The sequence below is a fragment of the Orcinus orca genome, chromosome 15 (assembly GCF_937001465.1).
Source record: "Orcinus orca chromosome 15, mOrcOrc1.1, whole genome shotgun sequence".
Classification (NCBI taxonomy): Eukaryota; Metazoa; Chordata; class Mammalia; order Artiodactyla; family Delphinidae; genus Orcinus; species Orcinus orca.
In genome coordinates, this window is record NC_064573.1 from 54,871,963 (window position 1) to 54,895,739 (window position 23,777).

Genomic DNA, 23,777 nt, shown 5'->3' on the forward strand with positions numbered 1-23,777 from the left:
ACATGGCATCAGTATTGCCTAGTTCATTAACTATATACCTCCACTGAATGCCTTTTGGGACGAGATCTGTTTTGTTCACTGTTGTGTCCTCCGGCCTCCATACCTTGTCTAGCACATAATATGGGCCTAATAAATACTTGTGGAATGAATGAATGAATGGGTCAGTGGTCTAGTTCTCTTTGTTTTCTAACTTTGGTGAGTCACATTGCTGGTCAGGGTCTAAGATCACCCAAACATTTATAGGTTAATCAAGGAAAAAAATTTATAGTTTGATTGTCTTTCCTTTGACCAAAATTATGTTTCACTTCAAGGACCTTACAGCATAGTTACAGCAGAACGTCTTTTAATTATTAATATATTCAGTATTTCCTTGCTGTTTTCCAACAAAATTACTATTTCTTTCTTTTATTTTTGAGCTACATTGGGCTTTTGTAATAGAAATAATACTTAGGAATATTTTGCTTTACTAAATATAATCCAATCTGGTTGGCACTATAAAGATATGAAGCTTGGTAAGTAAGGTGAAATAAAAAGAAATCTTGAGGCTGAAAGGAAGTAACAGATCATAAAATTAATCTCCTTCACTCTCTTCTATTTTACAGAAAAAGAAATCCAAGGTCCATGTAATTAAAAGCTGCCCCAGGTCACACAGCCGGCTCCAGGTAGAGCTGGGACTAGAGCTCATCTCTCCTGTGCTTCCCATACAGAGTTCTTTCCAGTACAGTATTGTGTCACTCACAAGTGGCGGTGAAAAAGCAGAACAGATTATACCCAATCCATTGAATTTACCATAACTTGAATCAGCAAGTTCTTCCTTAACCCCTCCCCATAAGCATCCTCACCATTACTTAAGATTTCAAAATTCTGTAGAATAATGAGAATCATCTTTGAAGTTCACTTTTATGCCAGTTAAAGCTTTTCTTACATCATCATAAACGATGCCAACTAAAAAACTGCTGCTCGCCATCTGCTTCTACAAGGATGAAGTCATTAGCCACTGCAGTCGCTGACCTTCAACACACCCTGAAAGGAGTTCAGGGTGGAGATCAGGAATGAGGCGCTCTGTGCTCTGGAAAAACTGGCAGAACAGGCCTTCAGAGAGTTAGGTATTTTTCAGGAGAAGATTTTATGAGCCCAATTTCTTGTATCTTCTCATATCTAGAAAAGCACTAAAATCATTGATGGAGACATCGGCTCCTTGTGACTAGCAGCAAGCTTCTGCCGAAATGTGTGCTTTGATTGCACGTTTCCCCTTCACCAAAATCACTTCTATCCTGACTTTCCTCCTTACCTTTTCGGAGCAGTTCCTCAGAGCTGTCTGAGATGCTGTCTCCTGGGCTATTGTCCTCATTTTGCCCCAAATAAAACTTAGGTCATAACTCTCACATTGAGCTTTTTCTTTTCAGTTGACAGTGAGACACATATGAGAAAATACTTTAAATGGACTAATGTGAAAAGTATTTTATAAGGATTGTTATTTTTTAAGGTTTATACTGGTTTTCACTTTTTACATTTCCAGTTATAAAGTATTTGGATTTCATTCTCTTATTTGAAATGGAAAGCGTACTTCATCCTCCTTTCATGAAAAGGAGACCCATAGTTAGGATTGAAACGGTGCGTACTTGTTGCCTTTGCTTTCAACCTCTAATCTTGGAGACTCCTCTGTGGGGACATAATCTTTGGACCAGGTGAACTCAGAATTTGGAGCCATCTGATCACATTCGAAGTTCAAGGAAATGACTCCATCATCATCCACATTTACAACAAGTTCTTTGGTTCCTAGAAGATCAAAAACAAGGCACTGATAGTTCCTGGTAGAAGTCAATCACGTAAGAATTCCTTACCTTGGGATCACTTACTGTAGCCTTAAAGCAGGGCCTTGAGCCTGTGCAAGCAAAAAGCCCCAACTGCTCGCTGCAACTGACAATCCTGCTACAATTCAACTTTTGTGTTGTGACAGAATTAAATGAATGTACCATGTTTCTTAGGTAGTGCTAACACCATGGACAGTACTGTTTGTTCAGGACTGAAGAAAATTGGTTGACGTGACCCTTGGGACAGTTACTGGAGTATGTTGACCATAATAAGAAGGACAAGGCAGCCTTGGGAGAAAGGAAAGCTGAATGGTCCTTAACAGGGCCTAATTCATGACTTTTGCTTCAATATTACCCATATCTAACTAGTCATCAAGAAAGGATAGATAAGAGATAAAGAAACCAAAGGGAAATTGAAGGGGAGAAAGTAGAGGTAGTAAGAACTGCCGATATTCACATGTTCAAAGTTTATAAATCATTTAAGAATGAAAAAAAACTCCATGGAAACAAATTCTGCTGATCAGGTAATCATAAATTAATCTAAAGATGCCATTCTAGATTAGAACAATAGAAAACTAGAAATGAATGTTATTGAACTTTATGGAAATGAATTTCAAGAGATTCAAATGTTTCAAGATTAGTTTTTGGATTTTAAAAGAAAACAATAAGTTAATGTTTTGAGGGATTTTTTTTGAGGGTTATAATAAATTACATCTGCATTCAATATAGCAATTCAGAGTGTGTATAGCATATAAAATGTTCACATCTCTGCCTAAATCCAATTTAAAAGGTAAAATGCTCCTCTCAAATTGCCATTCATTCAATTACCAGTCTACACTTAGTTTGTTTCCATACATTAGGAAAAATATATTTAATTTCAGAACGGTATAGTTTTATTTTTTTTTAAGTATAAAAAAAAATCTTTCAGTAGATACTTCCCAAGTGATGAAAGATTTTCTCTTCTAGATTGCATCATTCAATAAAACTTGTCTGGGGAAAAACAATTGCAAGACTCCTCCCAGGCGAAGGGCAAAACAACACGAGTGCCTAAAGAGTGATTGGTGACATTAGGATGTTGGTTCCTAAGCCTGGCAGTTGGTCTAATTTGTGTCCTGATTGATAGTAGTGTGTGCTTCAACTATAAACCTCCAAAAAGTGATTTTTAACACATAGAAAACTTAGAGAAGACTAATTCTAGGAGATTTTAAAAAATTACTTTTTAAAAAATAAAGGGTTATTTTCACATTTGGCTATACAGATAAACAGAAATAAAGATCAATTAAACATTTAATTTTTCCTAAGTGAAATGTCCCCCATGTATTACTTTATTGGAAGTCACAGACCATGTCTTATTTCTATTCCCAGTAACACATGACTAATCCTTACATTAGGATTAATGTATAACATTGCTGTATAACAAATAACGAAGACGTTACTTAAGAAAAGACTGACACCTAAGAATGCTGAGGTTTAGATGGTATTATAATACACAGTTAGCATAACTGAATCACAGAGAGTATAAATGGAAAATTTTCTGAATATCTGTATTGTTATAAAGAGGAAAGGAGAAGTGATGAAGTTGACTAAACCTTTCTTGCTATTTACATAATATCTATTTTGGAGGCATGACAGATTGTTCATATTAATCATTCATTGGTTTATTTGTAATCTCTCTAAAAAGGAAGTGAATCATCCATATGCCTGCTGTCTATTATGTTGGAGGTATGACTTAAGTTTACAGCAGAAAAAAATATTGCTTAGCTTAAGAGTCTTGATTTTTATTAAAGTGAAAGAGTTGACGTTTCTACAAAGGAGTCATAAAACGGAAAGCATATGAACATTATAATTAGCTTGGCTTTTCTCTCAATTACATGGATAACCTTTGTACCGTAACACTTCACTCATTTGGAATCTTGCCCAAGACCAAGAAGTAATGAAAACAAGTCTCTAAGAGCCAGTGCTGATGTGACAAAGTCCATGCACTAGTATTCTTGAACACTCACTGGTGAATTCCATAGACCGTCACTTGGAATCTCTACTTAGCTTGAGATGATTCTAACAAACTTGGTTGGTCAGTTTCTCTCAGTAGATTGAACCCAATAAAGAGAGGAAAGTAAGAAGCTACTATCATCAGGAAAATGACAGCAGGAGAGGAAGCAGAAAACTAAAAAGCAGGCACAAAGACATTATTTAGTAGAGGGACAAACAGCTCCTCACCCCATAAGACGTCACTATATTGTAACACTGGGCAATAAATAAGGTGGATACTTATGGCTCTGAGTCATTCAGAAAAAGGTAAATGAGATTAAGTATATTGCATCCAAGAAGTATGAAAGGTAGGTACTGAAATGTGTAATCTATTTTACGAGAATTTTCATCAAAGAGTCTTAGAATGAAATTTTAAATAATTGATGCTCTAGCAGTAAATTCTCAGGTAAATGGAACTACTGGGTATTTAAAACAATACCTTTTTCACGTTTCTGAATGACCAGATTTGGTCCCAAACCCATGCAACTTAAAGAATAGAAAAACCCTGCTTAGTTGTTGTCTCAATTGCCTCAGCTATTAAGAGAAGGATATAGAGCTGCCTCACTGAATTATTCTGGGCAATTAATTTTTGTAAAGTACTTGGAGATCTTTTGTGACATATGAAATGAAACAAAAGATGTTATTTTTAAGTCCCAGGCAATATGTGTGTTTCCACTTTAACCTATGAGTTTTACATCATTACTTTGTAGCTGGGTTCTAATGTAAAAAAATGTAATAATTTATACTTTTAGAAAACAACATGGTATTTTTTGAAAGTCTTAGATCAAAATTTGTGATTTGAAATTAAGTAATTGCCTGGAGGGGCAAAATAAAAAGTAGGGATTAGATGTAAACTAGTATCTGAGTGTGCTCATCTGTGCAGCTTTTCTTGATTAATCATATCAAATCAGGACATGGTAGACAATACCTGTAGTGGATAAAAGAGAGGCATGAACATTTCCTCCATTTATGCTCACATAATTGTGGCTATGATGGGTGCTATTTGTTGATTTATTTAAATAAAGGGAAAAAAATTAAAACTCTCTTCCATACTTCTGTTTTAAAAATCAAATACTCATTAAGATGAGTATTTGATTAATTTTCAGTTTTCAAAAAGTTGCACTGGTTGTTTATTTTATCAAGAACAGGGTTACAGTCTACAAGGGCAGGGCTTTTGTCTTTCATATTTTCCATACATATTTACACATGCCAGGCACTGGACTGAAAAAACAGATTTAAATGAGAAATGTCAGTTTAGAATTGCAATGTTTATTTTATTGGAACTAGTCTTATTAAAGCTGAAGCATAACACCAATATTTTGATAAACAGACAAGATAAAAAAAAAACCAACAAAGAAAACATTCTAGTAGCAGTGGGTTTCCTACTTATGCTCAGAATTTAAAGCTTGATCTCTTTCCTGACAAACAGTGATGCTGTCAACTGGCTGAAAGTGTCATTCTGAAAGTGATCATAATCACAAGATTTTGAAAAGTAAAATTTACTGATAATTGAAATACTAGTTTTCTAGGCATATTTCTTACACTCCACAAAAATTCTCTTTAGAAAATAATGTTTAGTCAAAATAACTTACTATTACAAAGAAAGAACATAGTTTCAACTGTATAAATATAAAACAAGGTTATTGTCTTAAAATGATTATGGCAACAAGTTATCTTGTTCCCTATTTGTCACATGAATTACAATGCTAATGCTCTCATACTCTTTCAACATGGCTTTTGAAATTCAAAGCCTTCTGTTACTGTTCAGCTTTAATTAATTGGTTAACATAGTTCTTTGAATAAAAGTGTTTTTGGAGAGTGACTTAGTAGACCAAGTATTTTATAATAATGCTTATAATGGGAAATGGAATTGAAGTTGCCTGGAAAAAAGGTAGACTCTTCCTGCATTCTGGGTTTATATATAGAGGAAGTCATTTTTGGAAAATACATAGATTCATAGATTCCTCTCTGTGTAATAAAGAAGGTAATTATGTTAATCTGGAAAGGACATTTTTTCCACATATTAAAATCTAAGAGGAATTAATAGTGGCGTTCCTTAAATGAAGGGATCCTGGATACATCATGGGCAAAAAATTCTAGTGAGATTTTACAAAAGTACATGACATTGAAATGGATGATTCTTTTTATAAGTGCTCTAGGAACACCAAGAACAATGTAATGACAGCATTTCTAAGAGGCCCCAGGCTAGTCCACAACTACACCTGTGGAGATTAACCTGGTGCAGCGTCAGAATGAAAGAGGTGCAGCTACAACACCCTCAAATTTTCTTTTTAGAATGTCCCACGGCCTGAGTTTTTGCCAAGCACTGAGCTGCTGTCAATCCATGGTTGAACTCATAAATGTCTAAAGAGACACATTCACTAAATTTGACTAAAACATGAGCAGAATGGTTCCGATATTTAACAGGCAGGCAGCAAGTTTGATGTTCTGCTGTCAAAGTAATGGAATCCCTATGGATATTCTCATCTAGATGAAAGGCCATCTCACTCTCCCGCAGAGTTGAGCTGGGAAAGTGGACCAAAGTTTGTCAGGACTTAGATTTTTCTCAAAAACAACCTTTGAATCTTTTCAAGAATACGAAGAATTCAGTTAAGAGCAGAGGAGATTTGGCTATAGAAAATGAAGGAGATAATTCTGTTCTGAAAAGGAATTAAGAAGAGTTGTCTCTAGTCAGCTGCCCCAACCCTAAACAAATCCTTAATGAGGACATAGAGGAATACTGGATTGCGTGGAATGGCATTTTAATAGTCCCTCCAGGCTTGCCACTACTCCCAGTAAGTGAATGGGTTAAAGTACGGCCCAGGGCTAAAATGAACTTTTGGGAAATTAACTCCAGCCCATAATAATAAAACTCCAGCAAATAATGATTTTAAAAAGAGATAAAATTTAAAAGTGGGAATTCATCTTCTCACACATTTCATAATCTGATGTGAGAATTTTCTCGTATAATTTAGTCTTTTATATCTGCATTAATAGGACACTTTTATAAGTTTTATTCTTTGTCCTTCTCCATGGTGTGCACGAGTGTGTGTGTGTGTGTGTGTGTGTGTGTGTGTGTGTGTGTGTGTGGTGTTTAAAAAAACTGGAGAGTGGGACAGAACAGAAGCAGACAGAAGTGAACAAATGTAATCGGCTGCGTGTAACGCTGAGGTCCCCTATGTGGAAGACAGGACCGCTGGCTGACCCACCAGCGGTCCTGGTGTTACATCAGGGCCTCCACTGGACCTCTCCCAACTCACCCTTCATAACCAGGGCGTTCATTACGAGATACTAGGGTTAGGTTTACACGTTGTGGCTGCAAAACAGAGTCACACTCTCTTGCCAAAACATGGTAGCCATTCATTATTTTTTTCATCTATAAACCAGGTACTAGGCTATCGACATATAGAGAGAAAATAAAGTTCCTATTTTGAAGGAGCCCACAATCTAACGCACAGTTCACAAACCTTGAATTTCATACTTGAATTACCCAAGGAGTTAAACAAACAAACAAAAATGAACCTATGCCCAGGCTCAGTCCTGGAGACTCTGATTTAATTGGTCTGGAGTAGTCTAGAATGGAGTCAGAATTTTCAGAAAGTTCCTGGCATGATTCTAATGCAATGTACTGTCAAGGTTGAAAACTACTTTGCTAATGGGTGAAAGAGAGCAGATAGTGAGCAAATATAAGTGAAGTTTTCTAAATTAGCCAGTTGAGCTAATCTTTAATAGTCACCCTGGCTTCCTGCTTCAGAATCCTTCAAAGCTCCACCTCAAGGCCACTGAGCCTTCTCAGCCCTACCAGGTTCTATAACCTATCAATTTTCAGAAACTGGGATTGGTTAGTAGGTTGTCAACTCAATCCCAGCTCATTATTCCTTCTGGAGCTCCGTTCTTCTAACCTGCCTTGCTCTTGGTGAGAAGTCCTAACTTCCAATAACTCAGTTCCTGCCCGGGACTCTGCCTGGGTCTGGGTTCTCCTGCCCCTCACCTCAGTTCTCCTGCCTGCTGCTGGGTCTCTGGTAAGAACACCTGCAGCCTGTTCTGCCAGTTATTTGTTGCCCTCCAGATCACCTGCCACACCTTGGCAGGTCTCTCTCTTGCCTCCCGTCTGATCTGGTTCACTTTGTCTCCACCTACAGCCCAGACCTGATACAATCAACATAGATACTGTTTGAAAAATATCAAATATCAAGACTAGAAGTGCCTCTCATGTACCAACAAATCTACTCTAAATATTTTCCAGCTTATTCTTCTTACAGGCTTGTTTAGCTACTAGATTTCTTGGTAAGGCACAGCACACTTAGTCCATTTTGATCCTCATTACCAGCACGATCAGACTTTGCAGTAGTGGCTGAGCTACATCTGCTGGCATTTTCGTCAACTTCAAAGGGAGACCAGTCACCCTACCAACCCCAGTGGATTAGGTTAACTTTTAACTGGAATTCAAATTGCACTTGAGGTATCTTGTTAGGTGTATTTGAGGTTTGCTGTTACATGATAAGCTTTATTCTCTATCTGAAATTTTAGTAATGTGTTCCAAAAGGAGTTGTTCTTCTGAAATAGCAATCCAAGTTTCACGTTCCAAACCTTGAAACTGATAACAGATCCCATCCCCCACCGCAACCCCGGCCCCAAACATTTTAGCATAAAATAAATACATGATGAAAAGTAATATATTGGTATTTAATCAAGTTAATAAATACAGACAACCTTAGGCTACATACAAGTTTTCACAGGGATTTTTGAAGCCTTAACACCTGTTTATAGCCTATTCATCTATGGGAAATATTTTGTGAAGCTCTAAGCTCTCATCATGCCGTGCTGTAAACTGTTTTTCCACCAGCTCATAAGTCCAGTGGGCGGTGACAACGTCACATTACTCTACTTGTGGTGCCCACACAGCACCTGGCATGAAGCAGGTGTTCAGGAAACACATAGTGCAGGAATGAATGTGTCTGTTGCATATGGAACCAGCCTCAGTGTCCTGGGTTTGGGCTCCTTCATGGCGATGCTTCAAGTCAAGCATCTTGACTCTGTGCCTCCCGGGATTTTTTCCTAGGCTTGAGCCAGTGGTTCCTGAGCGGGTTAATCTGCTGCTGTTTAGTCTGCAGCTGCTGCTTGTAGTTATATTCTGGGAATGGAACGGCCACAGAATGACTTTGGGTGCCTTGTGCCAAACGAGTGAAACAAAACTCTCCCCCAGGAGCTCACCAGCAGACTCCTTTCTGATGGTAAAGTTTCCACCGTGGTGGCTTTACTAACATCCTGACTGGCCACCTGCCATTCCAAGGGTTATTGATGAGAAAACAGGAAATCAATTTAAGCTTTCTTTAGTCAATCAGATTTGGGTTCCACTGCTTAAAGGGTGCTTTTAACCTATCAATGACTAGATAGTTTATTTGTGTAATAATCTAAATGTTCTTACAAGGGCAGCCTCACAGTTGGGCTCTTCTGCATGTCTACTGGCACCCTAGATATCTGCACAGTTGGCACCTGAAGGGTCTGATTTCTATAGGAATGTGTGTCCTCATGTCTTCGTGTGTCACCTTTTACCTGGCATTTGGGCTCTTAGCATTTTTCTATTTTCTCATGAAGTTTTGCAAAGAGTACTTATGAGGTATGGCACTCTGTCCAGACACACCTACCACACTTTGGTACAAGAAGGTCACTTCTGTCGTACCCGGTGCTAGAGGGTAGTTACAGGAGTAGATGAAAGCAGTTTTATGAAGTAATAGGATGAAAGGGGCAGGTACTTCCTCAAAGGATACATTAGATATTCTTTTCAAGTGTCATTAAGTGAGAGCAGAGTTTTCTATGTTTACATTCTTTTCTCATCCTAAAAACAAATATTACATTATATATCTGCTCTTTATTTCAGTCTGAAAATAGGAATGGATTAAAGTGAGAGTGCTTGGACTAGAATAAATATAAACTTAAATAACTGGTTAATACTTTTTTTTATCTTTTTTCATTTCCAGTGATTTCTTTCATGTAACTTTAATGAACTGAAATTTATAACTTTGAAAAGGAGATTAAATGACAAAATAAGTATTATATAATGATCTGAAACTACTTGCACAGTGAACACTATAAACTTTGTTCACATAACAAAGGGAAAGGCTGTCTTTCCTAGTCCAATCATGGCATCTTGAAACTGGGAAGTGAGGCTGCCTCAACTCTACAGATCATTCAATTAGGACCGCTGTTAGTTTAATCCAGGGGTCAGCAAACTATGGCTTGTGGGCTAAATCTGGCCCATTGCCTCTTTTCGTATGGCCTGCAAGCTAAGAATGGTTTTTACATTTCTTTTACAAATAAAAAGAAGAGGGCTTCCCTGGTGGCGCAGTGGTTGAGAGTCCGCCTGCCGATGCAGGGGACATGGGTTCGTGCCCCGGTCCGGGAAGATCCCACATGCCGCGGAGCGGCTGGGCCCGTGAGCCATGGCTGCTGAGCCTGCGCGTCCGGAGCCTGTGCTCCACAGCGGGAGAGGCCACAGCAGTGAGAGGCCCGTGTACCGCAAAAAAAATAATAATAATAATAAAAAAATAAAAAGAAGATTAATATTTCAAGACCTGAAAACTAGTTATAATTCAAATTTCATAATGCATGTAATGTATCATATTACATAATGCATATATCAAGCACAATAAAGTTTTATTGGCACATAGTCATACTCACTAATTTATGTATTGTCTGTGGCTGCTTTTGTGCCACAGCAGAGTTGAGGATTGTTACAGGGACCATATAACCATAGAGTTGAAAATATTTACTATCTGGCCCTTCACAGAAAAAGTTTTCTGTCCCCTGGTTTAATTTAGTAGCTACAATTATATAAACCCTACTTTTGTTTAAGGATCATGCTTGCTACCTGGGCTGTTCCAGCTTCCTCTGTGATGGGAAAATATTCTTGTGGGAATTAATGGCCATAGTATAATAGGAATAACGTCCCAGGAATGTATGCTTTAAACAGTTGGTCCAGGAAGCATAATTTGATCAAGAACTTCCCTGTTTTTAAGTATGAACCAGAGTAGCCCTGGACCACTACAAACGTGGCTCACCCCTGCCCTAAGGTCCTGGGATGGGGTAAATGACTGTCAAGTCCTACGCTCATTCTTATCAATCATTCGGCTAGCATACAGTGATGATTTTGAAAATGAGGAAAAGCATAGAAGTAAGGTTGAATGTTACTTTGGTATCTTACACAGATGAGACTAACGAAAAAGTAAAAGCCTACCTGGACGGGTTTCTGCCACAACAGGCCCAGCAAGGTCAGACGGCTTCCCGACACCTGCCTGGTTTACGGCTCGGACTCGGAACACATAGCTGACACCCTCTTTGAGGCCTTGCACCTGGAAGAAGCAGGTATAGAAGTGATGGGTGCTTTGTGTCATTTGAACAGAAGTGCCCTTCCTCTGTGGTGGCAATTCAATTATACAGCACAAAGGGCACAGGACTTGGGTTCTGAACGTCATTCTGTCAAAGACTGTGTGTGGCTTCAGCTAAGACTTTCTTCTCTCTGAACCATGTGTAAGTAGAGATTTCCAAGATCCCTTGAAACTCAGATGCTGTTTATTTTTTAGATAATTTAATGGCCACCAGCATCAGAAACAGAAGACTAATACAGGTATGCTTTAAAGGAGTTAGCCACCTTATTCTTTGGTCAAAAGACAAATTACAAAGTGCTCAGGAGAGCTTATATGCTGCCCTTTTTTTTCCTGATCCTTTTGAGACGTTCCATGAATAATTTCAGATAAAATTTCTGACAAGAGAGGGGAATTACAAGCACGGATCACAGATCATGGATCACTTTCCGTTTAAAAGCATGTTAAAGCACTAGAACAAAAACAAACAAAAATTGTCCCTATAAATATAATACAGCTATTTCTCACTGAACAGACAAGCAGGGACTTCCCTGGTGGCACAGTGGTTGGGAATCCGCCTGCCAATGCAGGGGACACGGGTTTGAGCCCTGGTCCGGGAGGATCCCACATGCCATGGAGCAACTGAGCCCGTGCTCCACAACTACTGAGCCTGCACTCTGGAGCCCACAAGCCACAACTACTGAGCCTGCATGCCACAACTACTGAAGCCCATGCGCCTAGAGCCCGTGCTCTGCAACAAGAGAAGCCACCACAATGAGAAGCCTGCACACTGCAATGAAGAGTAGCCCCCGCTCGCTGCAACTAGAGAAAGCCCACGTGCACCAATGAAGACCCAACGCAACCAAAAATAAATGCATAAATAAACAAATTTTTTAAAACGATAAAATCTTAATAAATAAATAAACAGACAGCAATTAACATGATTGTGAATTTTAGTAATTTGTGAATAGTCAAATATATTCAAACTCCAAATCCTCACATCTTCAATCATCAAGAAGATGTTTGCTGAGGACCTATATTATATGTGTGCCACCAAGCTAGAGTTACAAGAGCATAAGAGAAGTAAAAAACATATATAATATGTTTTTATACAGCAGTCCCACTTCATAATTTTTTGTGACTTTCTTTGGGTTCAGCACAGTCTCATTAGTATTACAAATACTGTCAATATTTTACAAAAATTATCTTTTCCATTTTAGAACATGTGACTTTTAAAAGCTATATGTATTTTTTTTTAAAGCTATATGTATTTTAAGAAGGAGTTTATTACACACAAAGGGCACAATTTTTTCCCATAGTGTTGTGATGGAGATTAACAGCCAAAATGGGATTTAAATCAAACAAAGCTAGAATATACTTATTCAACTAAGCAAAGCGTTTGTGACCATGTATTTAGATGAGCTATGTATTAAACTGTTGGGTTTTTAATCTAATTATTTAACTGTATTGTGTTTATGGTAACAGAATGTCACCACTTATATAGTGATAGCTTTCACTGGAGCTAATGGATTTTTGAAATGAATTTTAATCCGTAAATGAATTTAGGCACAGGCTAAATGCATAAGAGTTTGATGTATGTAAGTTCTATACTTAGAAATAATGCCAGGCAACTGTGGATCTACAGAAAGGAACAGAAACATTTCCTTGTCGTGATAAAAATAGACCCGTTGCCAGGTACCTGCCACATCTGCACCTGCCACTTAGGTAATATGTGGCCGTGAGTCAGATTTCTGCCAACACGGCACAGGAAGTGAATCCACTTCCTAGTGTCTAGTCACTGAGGTGACAGGCACACCCCTCCACTCTTCCATCACCACAGGGGCAATGACTGCTGGCTTAAAGCACTAGAGATGCATAATCTATATCCCCCACCCCTTCCAATTATTCTCACCACATTGTCTCCGCAGATTGTAATTACCAATCAAGAAGGAAGTATGAGCTCTGTTGGTTAAACCTTTTGGTGGATAGTAATGCATCTTTCACTCTCTAGGAACCCCTAGACACTCAGTGCTAATGTGAATGGGGGTGCTTCTGGCAGAAACCGGTTAGGCCATTATGTTCCAGTGCCATGGTGTTAAAATCTCCTGTTCCTGGAGCTATATGTCCTTTCCTCACTTAAATTTGACAGATTAAACTTTTTAACATGCACGTTTTTCCTCCATTTCAGGGCTGAAACTTTTCTGAATATGAAACATCTGGAAAAGTGACTCCACATCAAAATGGGTATGGGGACTATAGGACATCTCTACTTTTCTTCTTTATGCCTTTACTGCTTGAATTTGTCATCATAAGCATGCATCTGTTTTATAATCAGAAAAATCAGTAATTCTATTTTTGCTTTAAAAATTGTGGCCAAACTCTAAGGTCATTTCCTTACAGAAAGTTCGTCTCCTGGTTTGTGAGGGGCACTCAACCTCAGTCTCTCTCTTTCCCCTAAATTTGCCTTTCTTCTTCTTTTTTAAAAAACTGAGTGACATTAACCATTCTTTGACGTGTTTAAACTCCATTATTTTCTCTTCCTACTCATTTTTCCTGGGCTCTTGGTCCCCTTTGCTTGGCTTCTCACTCTCACTTGGTTTCCTGTGAGTCGGGCTCCTGGGATCCTGTGCTATGGCAGATGGAGGATTTGGAAGTCATGCTGGCCATAAGCACACACCACCATCATCTAGGATGTGTCCGACCTTTGTTTTACATTGGCCTTTGGGGATGTCTTTGTATCTAGAGGCCTCCTGACTTCTCTGGACAGCCAAACAGCACCCTAGGCTCCAGACCTTCCTTGACCTTTTCTCTTCCCCACGAAATGTGACCTTCCGTATCTCCTCATGGTATTGTAAGGGGCTGGAGAGCTTACTGGCACATGGGAAGCTGAGTTAATGGCATGTTGGATATAATGGTTTAAGGGTCATCTCTCCTGGAGGGTACATTTACATCTTTTTATAGGGAACCCAGAGAGTGGCTGCCCTAACCCCAGAGAGTGGCTGACAAATGGTATGGACTTTAGTGGCAGGTTGACAAGAGAAATCTCTTAAACCAGGTATACTCTGAAAATCCTCCAAGGCCCACGCCCTGGGTGGTGGCATATTCTGCCAACAGATAAGACTGTACACTGAATGCACTGTGAAGCTTCCTGTTTGACTGTGGTCATACAGTCACACTTCATTGTACATAACAAGAACTGGAGTCATATTCCCCACAGTTTCTGAGGCCTTGTTGTAGATTCAGGGTCTCCAGATGCCACTGCTGACAATAGGGGGAAACATTCTTTTGAGATTTCTATTTGGTACTAGTGAGAGAGTCAGTGGCTAGAGCAGAACAGTCTCTGGCAGATAGAGTTAGAAACTGGTTCGGTTGGAACACTCTAGAGGAACCTGGAAGGCAGTGACATGGAGAAGGGTGAGAACAAGGTCAAGAGTTGAGGCAACTAATTCCTCTGGTCCCTGAGAGCTCACGTGAGCACAGGGGTGAGGGGGCAGGGGAGGTAAGGCCGACCACGACTCAAAAGGATCAGCAGTTAAAGGCGTACAGGCATGAACTCTATGAAAATAACACCCTCAAATCAAAAACCACCGGCAAAAAAATTCGAGGTAGGAATGAGAAAGTCACCTTTTGGAGATGGTAACATCTTAAGACTGTGAGTAACAAAAATGTGAGGTGGGTAAGTGGAGGCGAGGAGGGACAGAAGAAGGAGGAGGGATCTTTCCTAAAGCCAGGCAACGGGATTTGGGTCAAATTACAAGCAAATTGTTTTAAGTATCAGAAACATCCCCAAAACCTCACCGACTGCCAAATGGAATCCTACCAGGATCCCAACACATGACACAGACCAATGCTGAGATGCTCTGCTTTATCTCACTGACTTTAAAGTTAACTTCGTTAGAAGAACCGTTTTTCTTTAAAAAAAAAAAGATTTTCTCAAACTGTGAGCATCCTCTTACCTTCAGGTATGTGTTTTTCAGAGCCGCCTCATTGAGACCTCGCCACTGGTCCTCTTTGGCACTGGCCTCCTTCATGTCCACAAAGTAGCCAGTGACCGGAGTCCGTCCTGAGTGGATTGGAGGCTTCCACTGCAGAACCAGGGAGGTTTTTCTGACTTCACTGTACTTGAGACTGTGCGGTGGTCCTGAGAGGGAAAGAGAGACTGATGCGTAACAATCATAATGGAGATAAGAAAACTCCAATGTGTGTAAACCTAGAACCACATTTAAGGTCTTAAAGCTGAAGCTAATGCTGGTGTTCTTCTTTTGTAAAATCTACTACTCCCATGGAAACAGGTATTCCGTGCTCATTTCATATAAAGTTTCCTCAACAGCTCTGTATCAGCCTATTAAGGCCCTTTATGGGCAGCAAGTGGTTAAGGCCAGTTCAAGGTGCCCTCCAGCAGCTGGACGAAGGCTTGCCCTCAGGCTGTCCTCAGGCCTGTGTTCCTCACCTTTTATCATAACAGTTTAATTTGGTTGCAGATTCAGTTTCAGATTATTTTTGGATGACAATCTGAAAATACCCCGCAATCTCAATTGTGACGAAGAAAGCAACTCTCTTTGATGGCTTATGAATATAGAAAAAAATATATATTGCAAAATATATATCCCTCCCTCACTGGAGGGATATCTTTCTCGTAAAGCATATATCCCATATAGGGGTAAAAACAAACTACAATTGTGGTTACAAAGAACTTTCACCAAAACAAATACGATCAATCCCATGGGCCCTGAATCTATGCTAAACCCTATCAGGTATTTTACATTCTTTTATCTCACCCATCCCTAAAACAATTAACAGAAAGCTCAGAGACACCAAGGAACTTGATCAACCTGTTCAGGAAGGAAGCCAAATACTTCCTGTGTGTGCTCTTTGCACTCTTGGGCGAGTCCCATCTGCTCACTGATGGCCTGCATCTTTGCATGACTACCAGTTGCTATGAAGGTGATATAGTTATTTATTTTCTTTCTTTTTTTTTTTAAAGGATATAGTCAGATTTGCACTTTATTTATTTATTTAAATTTATTTATTTATTTATTGGCTGCGTTGGGTCCTCGTTGCTGTGCGCAGGCTTTCTCTAGTTGCGGCGAGCGGGGGCTACTCTTTGTTGCGGTGTTCAGGCTTCTCATTGCGGTGGCTTCTCTTTGTTATGGAGCACAGGCTCTAGGCACGTGGGCTCAGTAGTTGTGGCTTGCAGGCTCTAGAGCGCAGGCTCAGTAGTTGTGGCACACAGGCTTACTTGCTCTGCGGCATATGGCATCTTCCTGGACCAGGGCTTGAACCCGTGTCTCCTGCATTGGCAGGTGGATTCTTAACCACTGCACCACTAGGGAAGTCCCTTTATTTTCTTTTCTCTTTCCTCTTTTTTTTTTTAAATAACAACTGGTTTCTAACCAACCAATCAAAAGCACCTGAACTGACTCACAGTGGCCTGAGAGCCAACTACAAGCGCAGACTCCATCATGCTATGCTTTGTCATTTTGCAATTGATCACTGTGTTTTTTGGGCCCTTTTCCTCAGCTTAATGGTCACTGGCAATGAGTCATCCTTGTCTCCTGATGATGCCTTCTGTGGAAACAGGTTTAAATAACCCCAGTACCTTACCCTGGTGTGGAGTGCTCTGTTTTGCAAAGGGCTTTTATGACCACTGTCCTCTGTCATCCTTAGGAGCCAGAGAGGCATCCCAACAGGTAGCACCAGCACTTTCTTCCAGAGAAGGACCACTGTGCTGCTGCTTCCTACCCCCTCGTGTCTTGGAATGAGCAGACCTAGTTTCCAACCCTAACTGCCACTTATTGCCTGTGTGACCTCCTGGGTATCATTTAACCTGAGTCTGTTTCTTCATCCAACAAAATGTCCTAAATGTTCTCACCTATCATAAAGCTTTCTTGACTCATGGCTTTCCCAACACTTCTCAGTGAGTCAAGGGTGAATCTGGGAAAAGAGAGGCCGTGGGCATGGAGGACTGCCCCGTTCACTTCTCCTCTGAGCTGGGAGCACTCACCCTGCAACCTCTTTTGCTAACTATATCTCTGTCTATCAAACCATTTTCCACAGGTCTGCTCAGAATTTCTTGGTCTGTCGTCATTCACATTTTAACTTTACTCAGGAACTGCAGTAATTTAAAAACAGACCCACTTTTGTGTAGGTGGCAGAAAGAACTTAAGAAATATCGCCAGCTTCAAGAAGGCGAAAGGAAAGCCACTGTGTTTGCCTCTTGTATTAACTGAAAGTGAGTGAACTCTTGAACTTCTCTTGAGTTTCTCTTGTAATCTTTTTATTCACACCTGATAGAGATGTGATGCAGGTGGACGCTCACTAAGTGAAGGCAAAAAAGATGGTCCTCCAAATGCACTAAGGTTTCAAATAGAGGAAGCGGGTGGCACTGGGGGCATGGCTGGATCCACCCAGTGTGCCCAGTGTGGCCTGGTGTTCTAACATGGTTGGAGCCAGTGCTGTAGCAGTTGTTATACAAGCTGAATATCCAACCCAAGCGGGAGAATTTAGTCATTCTGTGGCACTAAAGTATTTGGGTGTTTCAAGTTAGTGCCATTGGAAGCACAATAAAACCATCCACTAGGGACTTCCCTGGCAGTCCAGTGGTTAAGACTCCGCCTTCCAATGCAGGGGGCGCAGGTTCAATCCCTGGTCGGGGAATTAAGGCCCCCCATGCCGTGTGGTGAGGTCAAACATTAAAAAACAAAAAGAAAACAAAAAAAAACCCCATCCACTGACTATGTTGCTAGTCTGACTCTTAATGACTTAGTAAATTTGTTAGTATTCAGTCTTTACATTTGTTCACTGTTGTAACTGTGTAAGAGTTAAAAGCATAGGTAATTGTTTCTGGCTTCTCCCCACTTTCATCCCTGCCCCATCAACCACCCTCTATGACAACCTCCAAAGGAGAGCATTTCCAATCCGGTTCCAGGATCTTTATTGTGATGCAGAGTTGAGAAAAAGCTGACATAGACAGAAAGGACTCAAGAGCTAAGTGGAGAGATATAAAAGGCAGGAGGCCAGGACTGAAGCCCTAGGCAGGCATGTTAGGTCCCCTGTATGTACAGTGAAGAGCTGGGAGCAAGGGAGGAGGAGACCACAGGGAGGAGGACACAGAGGCTGGGGCTGAGGAGACGGGGGAGGGAGGCTGATAAATGAAATGCTCCAGAGCAGTGGGAGAATGCACAACTTGGGAGTGCCAGAGGACATTTTTAAGAAATTTTGCTGGGGGATGTGAATTGGATGCCCTTTAATGGCCTTGAAGAAGACAAGCAAAGATTAGAATTCCTTTTAAATAATCAAGTGGCATTCAAACTGTGTGCTTCCGTCCATCCTACTCCATGCAGAGGCTGAGCTATGGGGACTCTAGGATTTATTTGGAATATAAGAAATTTATACTCAGTTTTATATTGGCACCTATTGTTTCATAGTACTGTAGAAATATTTAACGTAAACACAAGGGGCTGAGAGAATTTGTCTCCCTTAGAAGCTGTATATATGTACCACTTAAATTTAGTTCCAGGTTGTAGGTTCCATTGGAAGAAACTCTGAGCCTCAGTGCTGAGACATGGTCTTCCCAGTTTACCTGGAACAGCAATGGTCCACTCTTCACATTTGAAGCTTGCGCTTACTGCCGAGGGTGCTCCCAAGCCAGCGATGTTCATGGCTGCCACTTGGAACTGATATACCATGTTCTCCTTCAAGTTGCTAATCTGCAACATGGACAATATCATGGATAGTGAACGTTTCAGGTTTGTTTTTCTAGTGGTTCAACGTCTTATTTATTTACCTCCTGTGTTGGACATACTCTAGGGTGACCCCCCAATGAGTCACACCCTTTTGTAATCTCCCCTTGCATTGGGGTGAAACCTGAGACTTGCTTCTAGCCAACAGAACATGGCAGGGGTATTGGAATATGAGTCCTGTGATTGTATTATATCATATGGCAAAGGAGGAGGGATATTTCAGATGTAATTAATATCCCTAATCAGTTGATTTTGAGTTAATCAAAAGGGAGATAGATTATCCTGGGCGCACCTGACTATGATGTTGTGATTTATAATAAGACATATATATTTGGTTTTTGTCCCCACTCCTGGCACAGAGCTCCTAAAACACTTGGAATTTCCTAAGTGATGAGAGTTATAAAGTATCTTTTGTTGTGTTAATGAGGTGACTTTTGGAAAGCACCTAAGGATGGGGACTGGTTGCCAAGGGAACAAATCATGTGATTAGAGGGTGGGAACTTTTGGCCTCATCCCAGACCTCTGGACCTCCGGGGAGGGAAGATGGGCTGGAGATTGAGTTCAATCACCAATGGCCAATGATTTAATCAAGTGAGTCCATGTAATGAAGCCTCCATAAAACCCCAAAAGAGCAGGGTTCAGACAGCTTCCAGGTTGGTGAACACATGGAGGTGCTGGGACAGTGGTGGTCTGGAGAGAGGATGGAAGCTCCATGCCCATTCCCCATATCTTGACCTATCAATCTCTTCTATCTGGCTGTTCCTGATTTATACCTTTTATAATAAACTGATAATCTGGTAAGTAAAATGTTTCTCTGAGTTCTGTGAGCCACTCTAGTGAATTAATCAAACTCAAGGAGGAGGTTGTGGGAAATTGATTTGTAGTCTGTTGGTCAGAAGCACAGGTGACATCCTGGACTTTCAACTGGCATCTGAAGTGGGGGCAGGGTTATTCTTGAGGGACTGAACCCTTTACATGTGAGACCTGAGTCTATCTTCAGGGAGACAGTGTCAGAATTGAGTTAAATTGTAGGACACCCAGCTGGTGTCTGAGAAGTGTTGTGAGTGTGAAGTAGTGTAAGAGCAAAGGAGAAACACACAGGAGGGAAAGTGAGTTTTTCCAAAGGACTGACTTAATCAGATAGAAACTCTTAAAATGGGGTTTGGGCCCTGCCTAAAGAGAAACACTGTCATGATGCCCTTGAAGAAGCAAATACTGTTTTTCAAACTGCTTAGCCACTCACATTTGGAGAAGGACAACCTCTAGGAGCTGAGGGTCTCAGACCTACAGCTGCAAGGAACTGAATTTTGCCAACAACAGTGAGCTTAGAAGAGGAACTCGAGTTCCAGATGAGAACGCAGTCCAGCTGAAACCTGGTTGCAGCCTTGTGAGACCCTGAGCTGAAGACCCAGCTAAGCCGTGCCTAGACTCCTGACTCAAGGAAACTGTGATACCACAAACAGGGACAGTTTGTGGTAGTTTGTTACACAGCAACAGAAAACGAATGCATGTACAGATGAAAATTAAATGAATTCTAATCTTGGAATCAAAATACTCAAATTCTTGTAATATTTCTGCTCTTTACTGAGTGATCTCATATTTTCTATATCCCTCAGTATGAACTGGGTTGTTGTGGGGGTAAATATATGTAGTAAAATAATAAATGTGAAAACATTTGCAAAATAGAAATGATGGAATGTATTAATGTGAAAATAATCCATGAACTAGGCTTTAAAAGAGGAGACAATGAGTAGAAGGACGTGCTCTCACTCCCTCTTGCAAGAACACCAGAATGACAACTAACTGCTGAACAATCATCGACTGGAAGACACTGGAACTCACCGAAAAGATACCCCATATCCAAAGACAAAGGAGAAGCCACAGTGAGATGGTAGGAGGGGCACAATCACAATAAAATCAAATCCCATAACTGCTGGGTGGGTGACTCACAAACTGGAGAACACTTATACCACAGAAGTCCACCCACTGGAGTGAAGGTTCTGAGCCCCACGTCAGGCTTCCCAATCTGGGGGTCCGGCAACGGGAGGAGGAATTCCTAGAGAATCAGACTTTGAAGGCACGTGGGATTTGATTGCAGGACGTCAACAGGACTTGCGGAAACAGAGACTCCACTCTTGGAGGGCAAACACAAAGTAGTGTGCGCATCGGGACCCAGGGGAAGGAGCAGTGAGCCCATAGGAGACTGAACCAGACCTACCTGCTAGAGTTGGAGGGTCTCCTGCATAGGCGGAGTGTGGCTATGTGTCACCGTGAGGACAAGGACACTGGCAGCAGAAGTTCTGGGATGTACTCCTTGGTGTAAGCCCTCCCAGAGTCCGCCATTGGCCCCACCAAAGAGCCTGGGTAGGCTCCAGTGTTGGGAGCCTCAGGCCAAACAACCAACAGGGAGGGAACCCAGCCCCATCCAACAGCAGAGAAGTGGATTAAAGTTTCACTGAGCTCTGCCCACCAAAGCAACAGCCAGCTCTACCCACCACCAGTCCTGGCCATCAGGAAACTTGCACAAGCCTCTTAGATAGCCTCATCCACCAGAGGGCAGACAGCAGAAGCAAGAAGAACTACAATCCTGCAGCCTGTGGAACAAAAACCACATTCACAGAAAGATAAACAAGATGAAAAAGGCAGAGGTCTATGCACCAGATGAAGGAACAAGATAAAACCACAGAAAAACAACTAAATGAAATGGAGATAGGCAACCTTCCAGAAAAAGAATTCAGAATAATGATAGTGAAGATGATCCAGGACCTTGTAAAAAGAATGGAGGCAAAGTTCAAGAAGATGCAAGCAATGTTTAAGACCTAGAAGAATTAAAGAACAAACAAACAGAGATGAACAACACAATAACTGAAATGAAAAGTACACTAGAAGGAATCAATAGCAGAATAACTGAGGCAGAAGAACGGATAAGTGACCTGGAACACAGAATGGTGGAATTCACTGCTGTGGAACAGAATAAAGAAAAAAGAATGAAAAGAAATGAAGACAGCCTAAGAGACCTCTGGGACAACATTAAACAAAACAACATTTGCATTATAGGGGTCCCAGAAGGAGAAGAGAGAGAGAAAGGACCCGAGAAAATATTTGAAGAGATTATAGTCAAAAATTTCCATAACATGGGATAGGAAATAGTCAACCAAGTCCAGGAAGTGCAGACAGTCCCATAGAGGATAAACCCAAGGAGAAACACGCCGAGACACATAGTAATCAAACTGGCAAAAATTAAAGACAAAGAAAAATTATTGAAAGCAGCAAGGGAAAAACAACAAATAACATACAAGGGAACTCCCATAAGGTTAACAGCTGATTTCTCAGCAGAAACTCTACAAGTCAGAAAGGAGTAACATGATATACTTAAAGTGATGAAAGAGACGAACCTACAACCAAGATTACTCTACCCGGCAAGGATCTCATTCAGATTCGATGGAGAAATCAAAAGCTTTACAGACAAGCAAAAGCTAAGAGAATTCAGCACCACCAAACCAGCTCTACAACAAATGCTAAAGGAACTTCTCTAAGTGAGAAACACAAGAGAAGAAAAGGAACTGCAAAAACAAACCCAAAACAATTAATAAAATTGTAATAGGAACATACATATCGATAATTACCTTAAACGTGAATGGATTAAATGCTCCAACCAAAAGACACAGGCTTGCTGAATGGAAACAAAAACAAGACCCATACATATGCTGTCTACAAGAGACCCACTTCAGACCTAGGGACACATTCAGACTAAAAGTGAGGGAATGGAAAAAGATATTCCATGAAAATGGAAATCAAAAGAAAGCTGGAGTAGCAATGCTCATATCAGATAAAATAGACTTTAAAATAAAGAATGTTACAAGAGACAAGGAAGGACACTACATAATGATCAAGGAATCAATTCAAGAAGAAGATATAACAATTATAAATATATATGCACCCAACATAGGAGCACCTCAATACATAACACAACTGCTAACAGCTACAAAAGAGGAAACTGGGCTTCCCTGGTGGCGCAGTGGTTAAGAATCTGCCTGCCAATGCAGGGACGCAGGTTCGTGCCCCGGTCCAGGAAGATCCCACATGCTGCAGAGCGGCTGGGCCCATGAGCCGTGGCCTCTGAGCCTGCGCGTCCGGAGCCTGTGCTCTGCAACGGGAGAGGCCGCATCAGTGAGAGGCCTGCGTACCGCAAAAAAAAAAAAAAAAAAAAAAGAGGAAATTGACACTAATACAATAATAGTGGGGGACTTTAACACCTCACTTACACCAATGGACAGATCATCCAAAATGAAAATTAATAAGGAAACACGAGCTTTAAATGACACAATAGACCAGATAGATTTAATTGACATTTATAGGACATTCCATCCAAAAACAGCAGATTATACTTTCTTCTCAAGTGTGCACAGAACATTCTCCAGGATGGATCACATTTGGGTCACAAATCAAGCCTCAGTAAATTTAAGAAAACTGAAATCATATCAAGCATCTTTTTTGACCACAGCGCTATGAGATTAGAATTCAATTAAGGGAAAAAAAACACGGACACATGGAGGCTAAACAGTATTTAACTAAATAACCAAGAGATCACTGAAGAAATCAAAGAGGAAATCAAAAAATACCTAGAGACAAATGATAATGAAAACACAACGATCCAAAACCTATGAGATTCAGCAAAAGCAGTTCTAAGAGGGAAGTTTATAGCTATACAAGCCTACCTCAAGAAACAAGAAAAATCTCAAATAAACAATCTAACCTTACACCTAAAGGAACTAGAGAAAGAAGAACAAACAAAACCAAAAGTTAGGAGAAGGAAAGAAATCATAAAG

At 40.5% G+C, this 23,777-nt stretch overlaps 1 protein-coding gene across 2 annotated transcripts in view; it reads right to left on the reverse strand.

Annotated features, from left to right (window-relative positions):
• Nucleotides 1-23,777, reverse strand: part of MYOM1 (myomesin 1) — a 142,275-nt gene that overhangs the window by 26,182 nt on the left and 92,316 nt on the right. For both annotated transcript variants that reach the window (XM_033439353.2, XM_033439354.2), the window contains 4 exons: nucleotides 18,789-18,915; nucleotides 15,163-15,347; nucleotides 11,080-11,194; nucleotides 1,623-1,779 (listed from right to left, as the gene is read on the reverse strand). In XM_033439353.2, coding sequence (XP_033295244.1) covers nucleotides 1,623-1,779; nucleotides 11,080-11,194; nucleotides 15,163-15,347; nucleotides 18,789-18,915 — 584 coding nt within the window. The remainder of the gene's footprint in view (nucleotides 1-1,622; nucleotides 1,780-11,079; nucleotides 11,195-15,162; nucleotides 15,348-18,788; nucleotides 18,916-23,777) is intronic.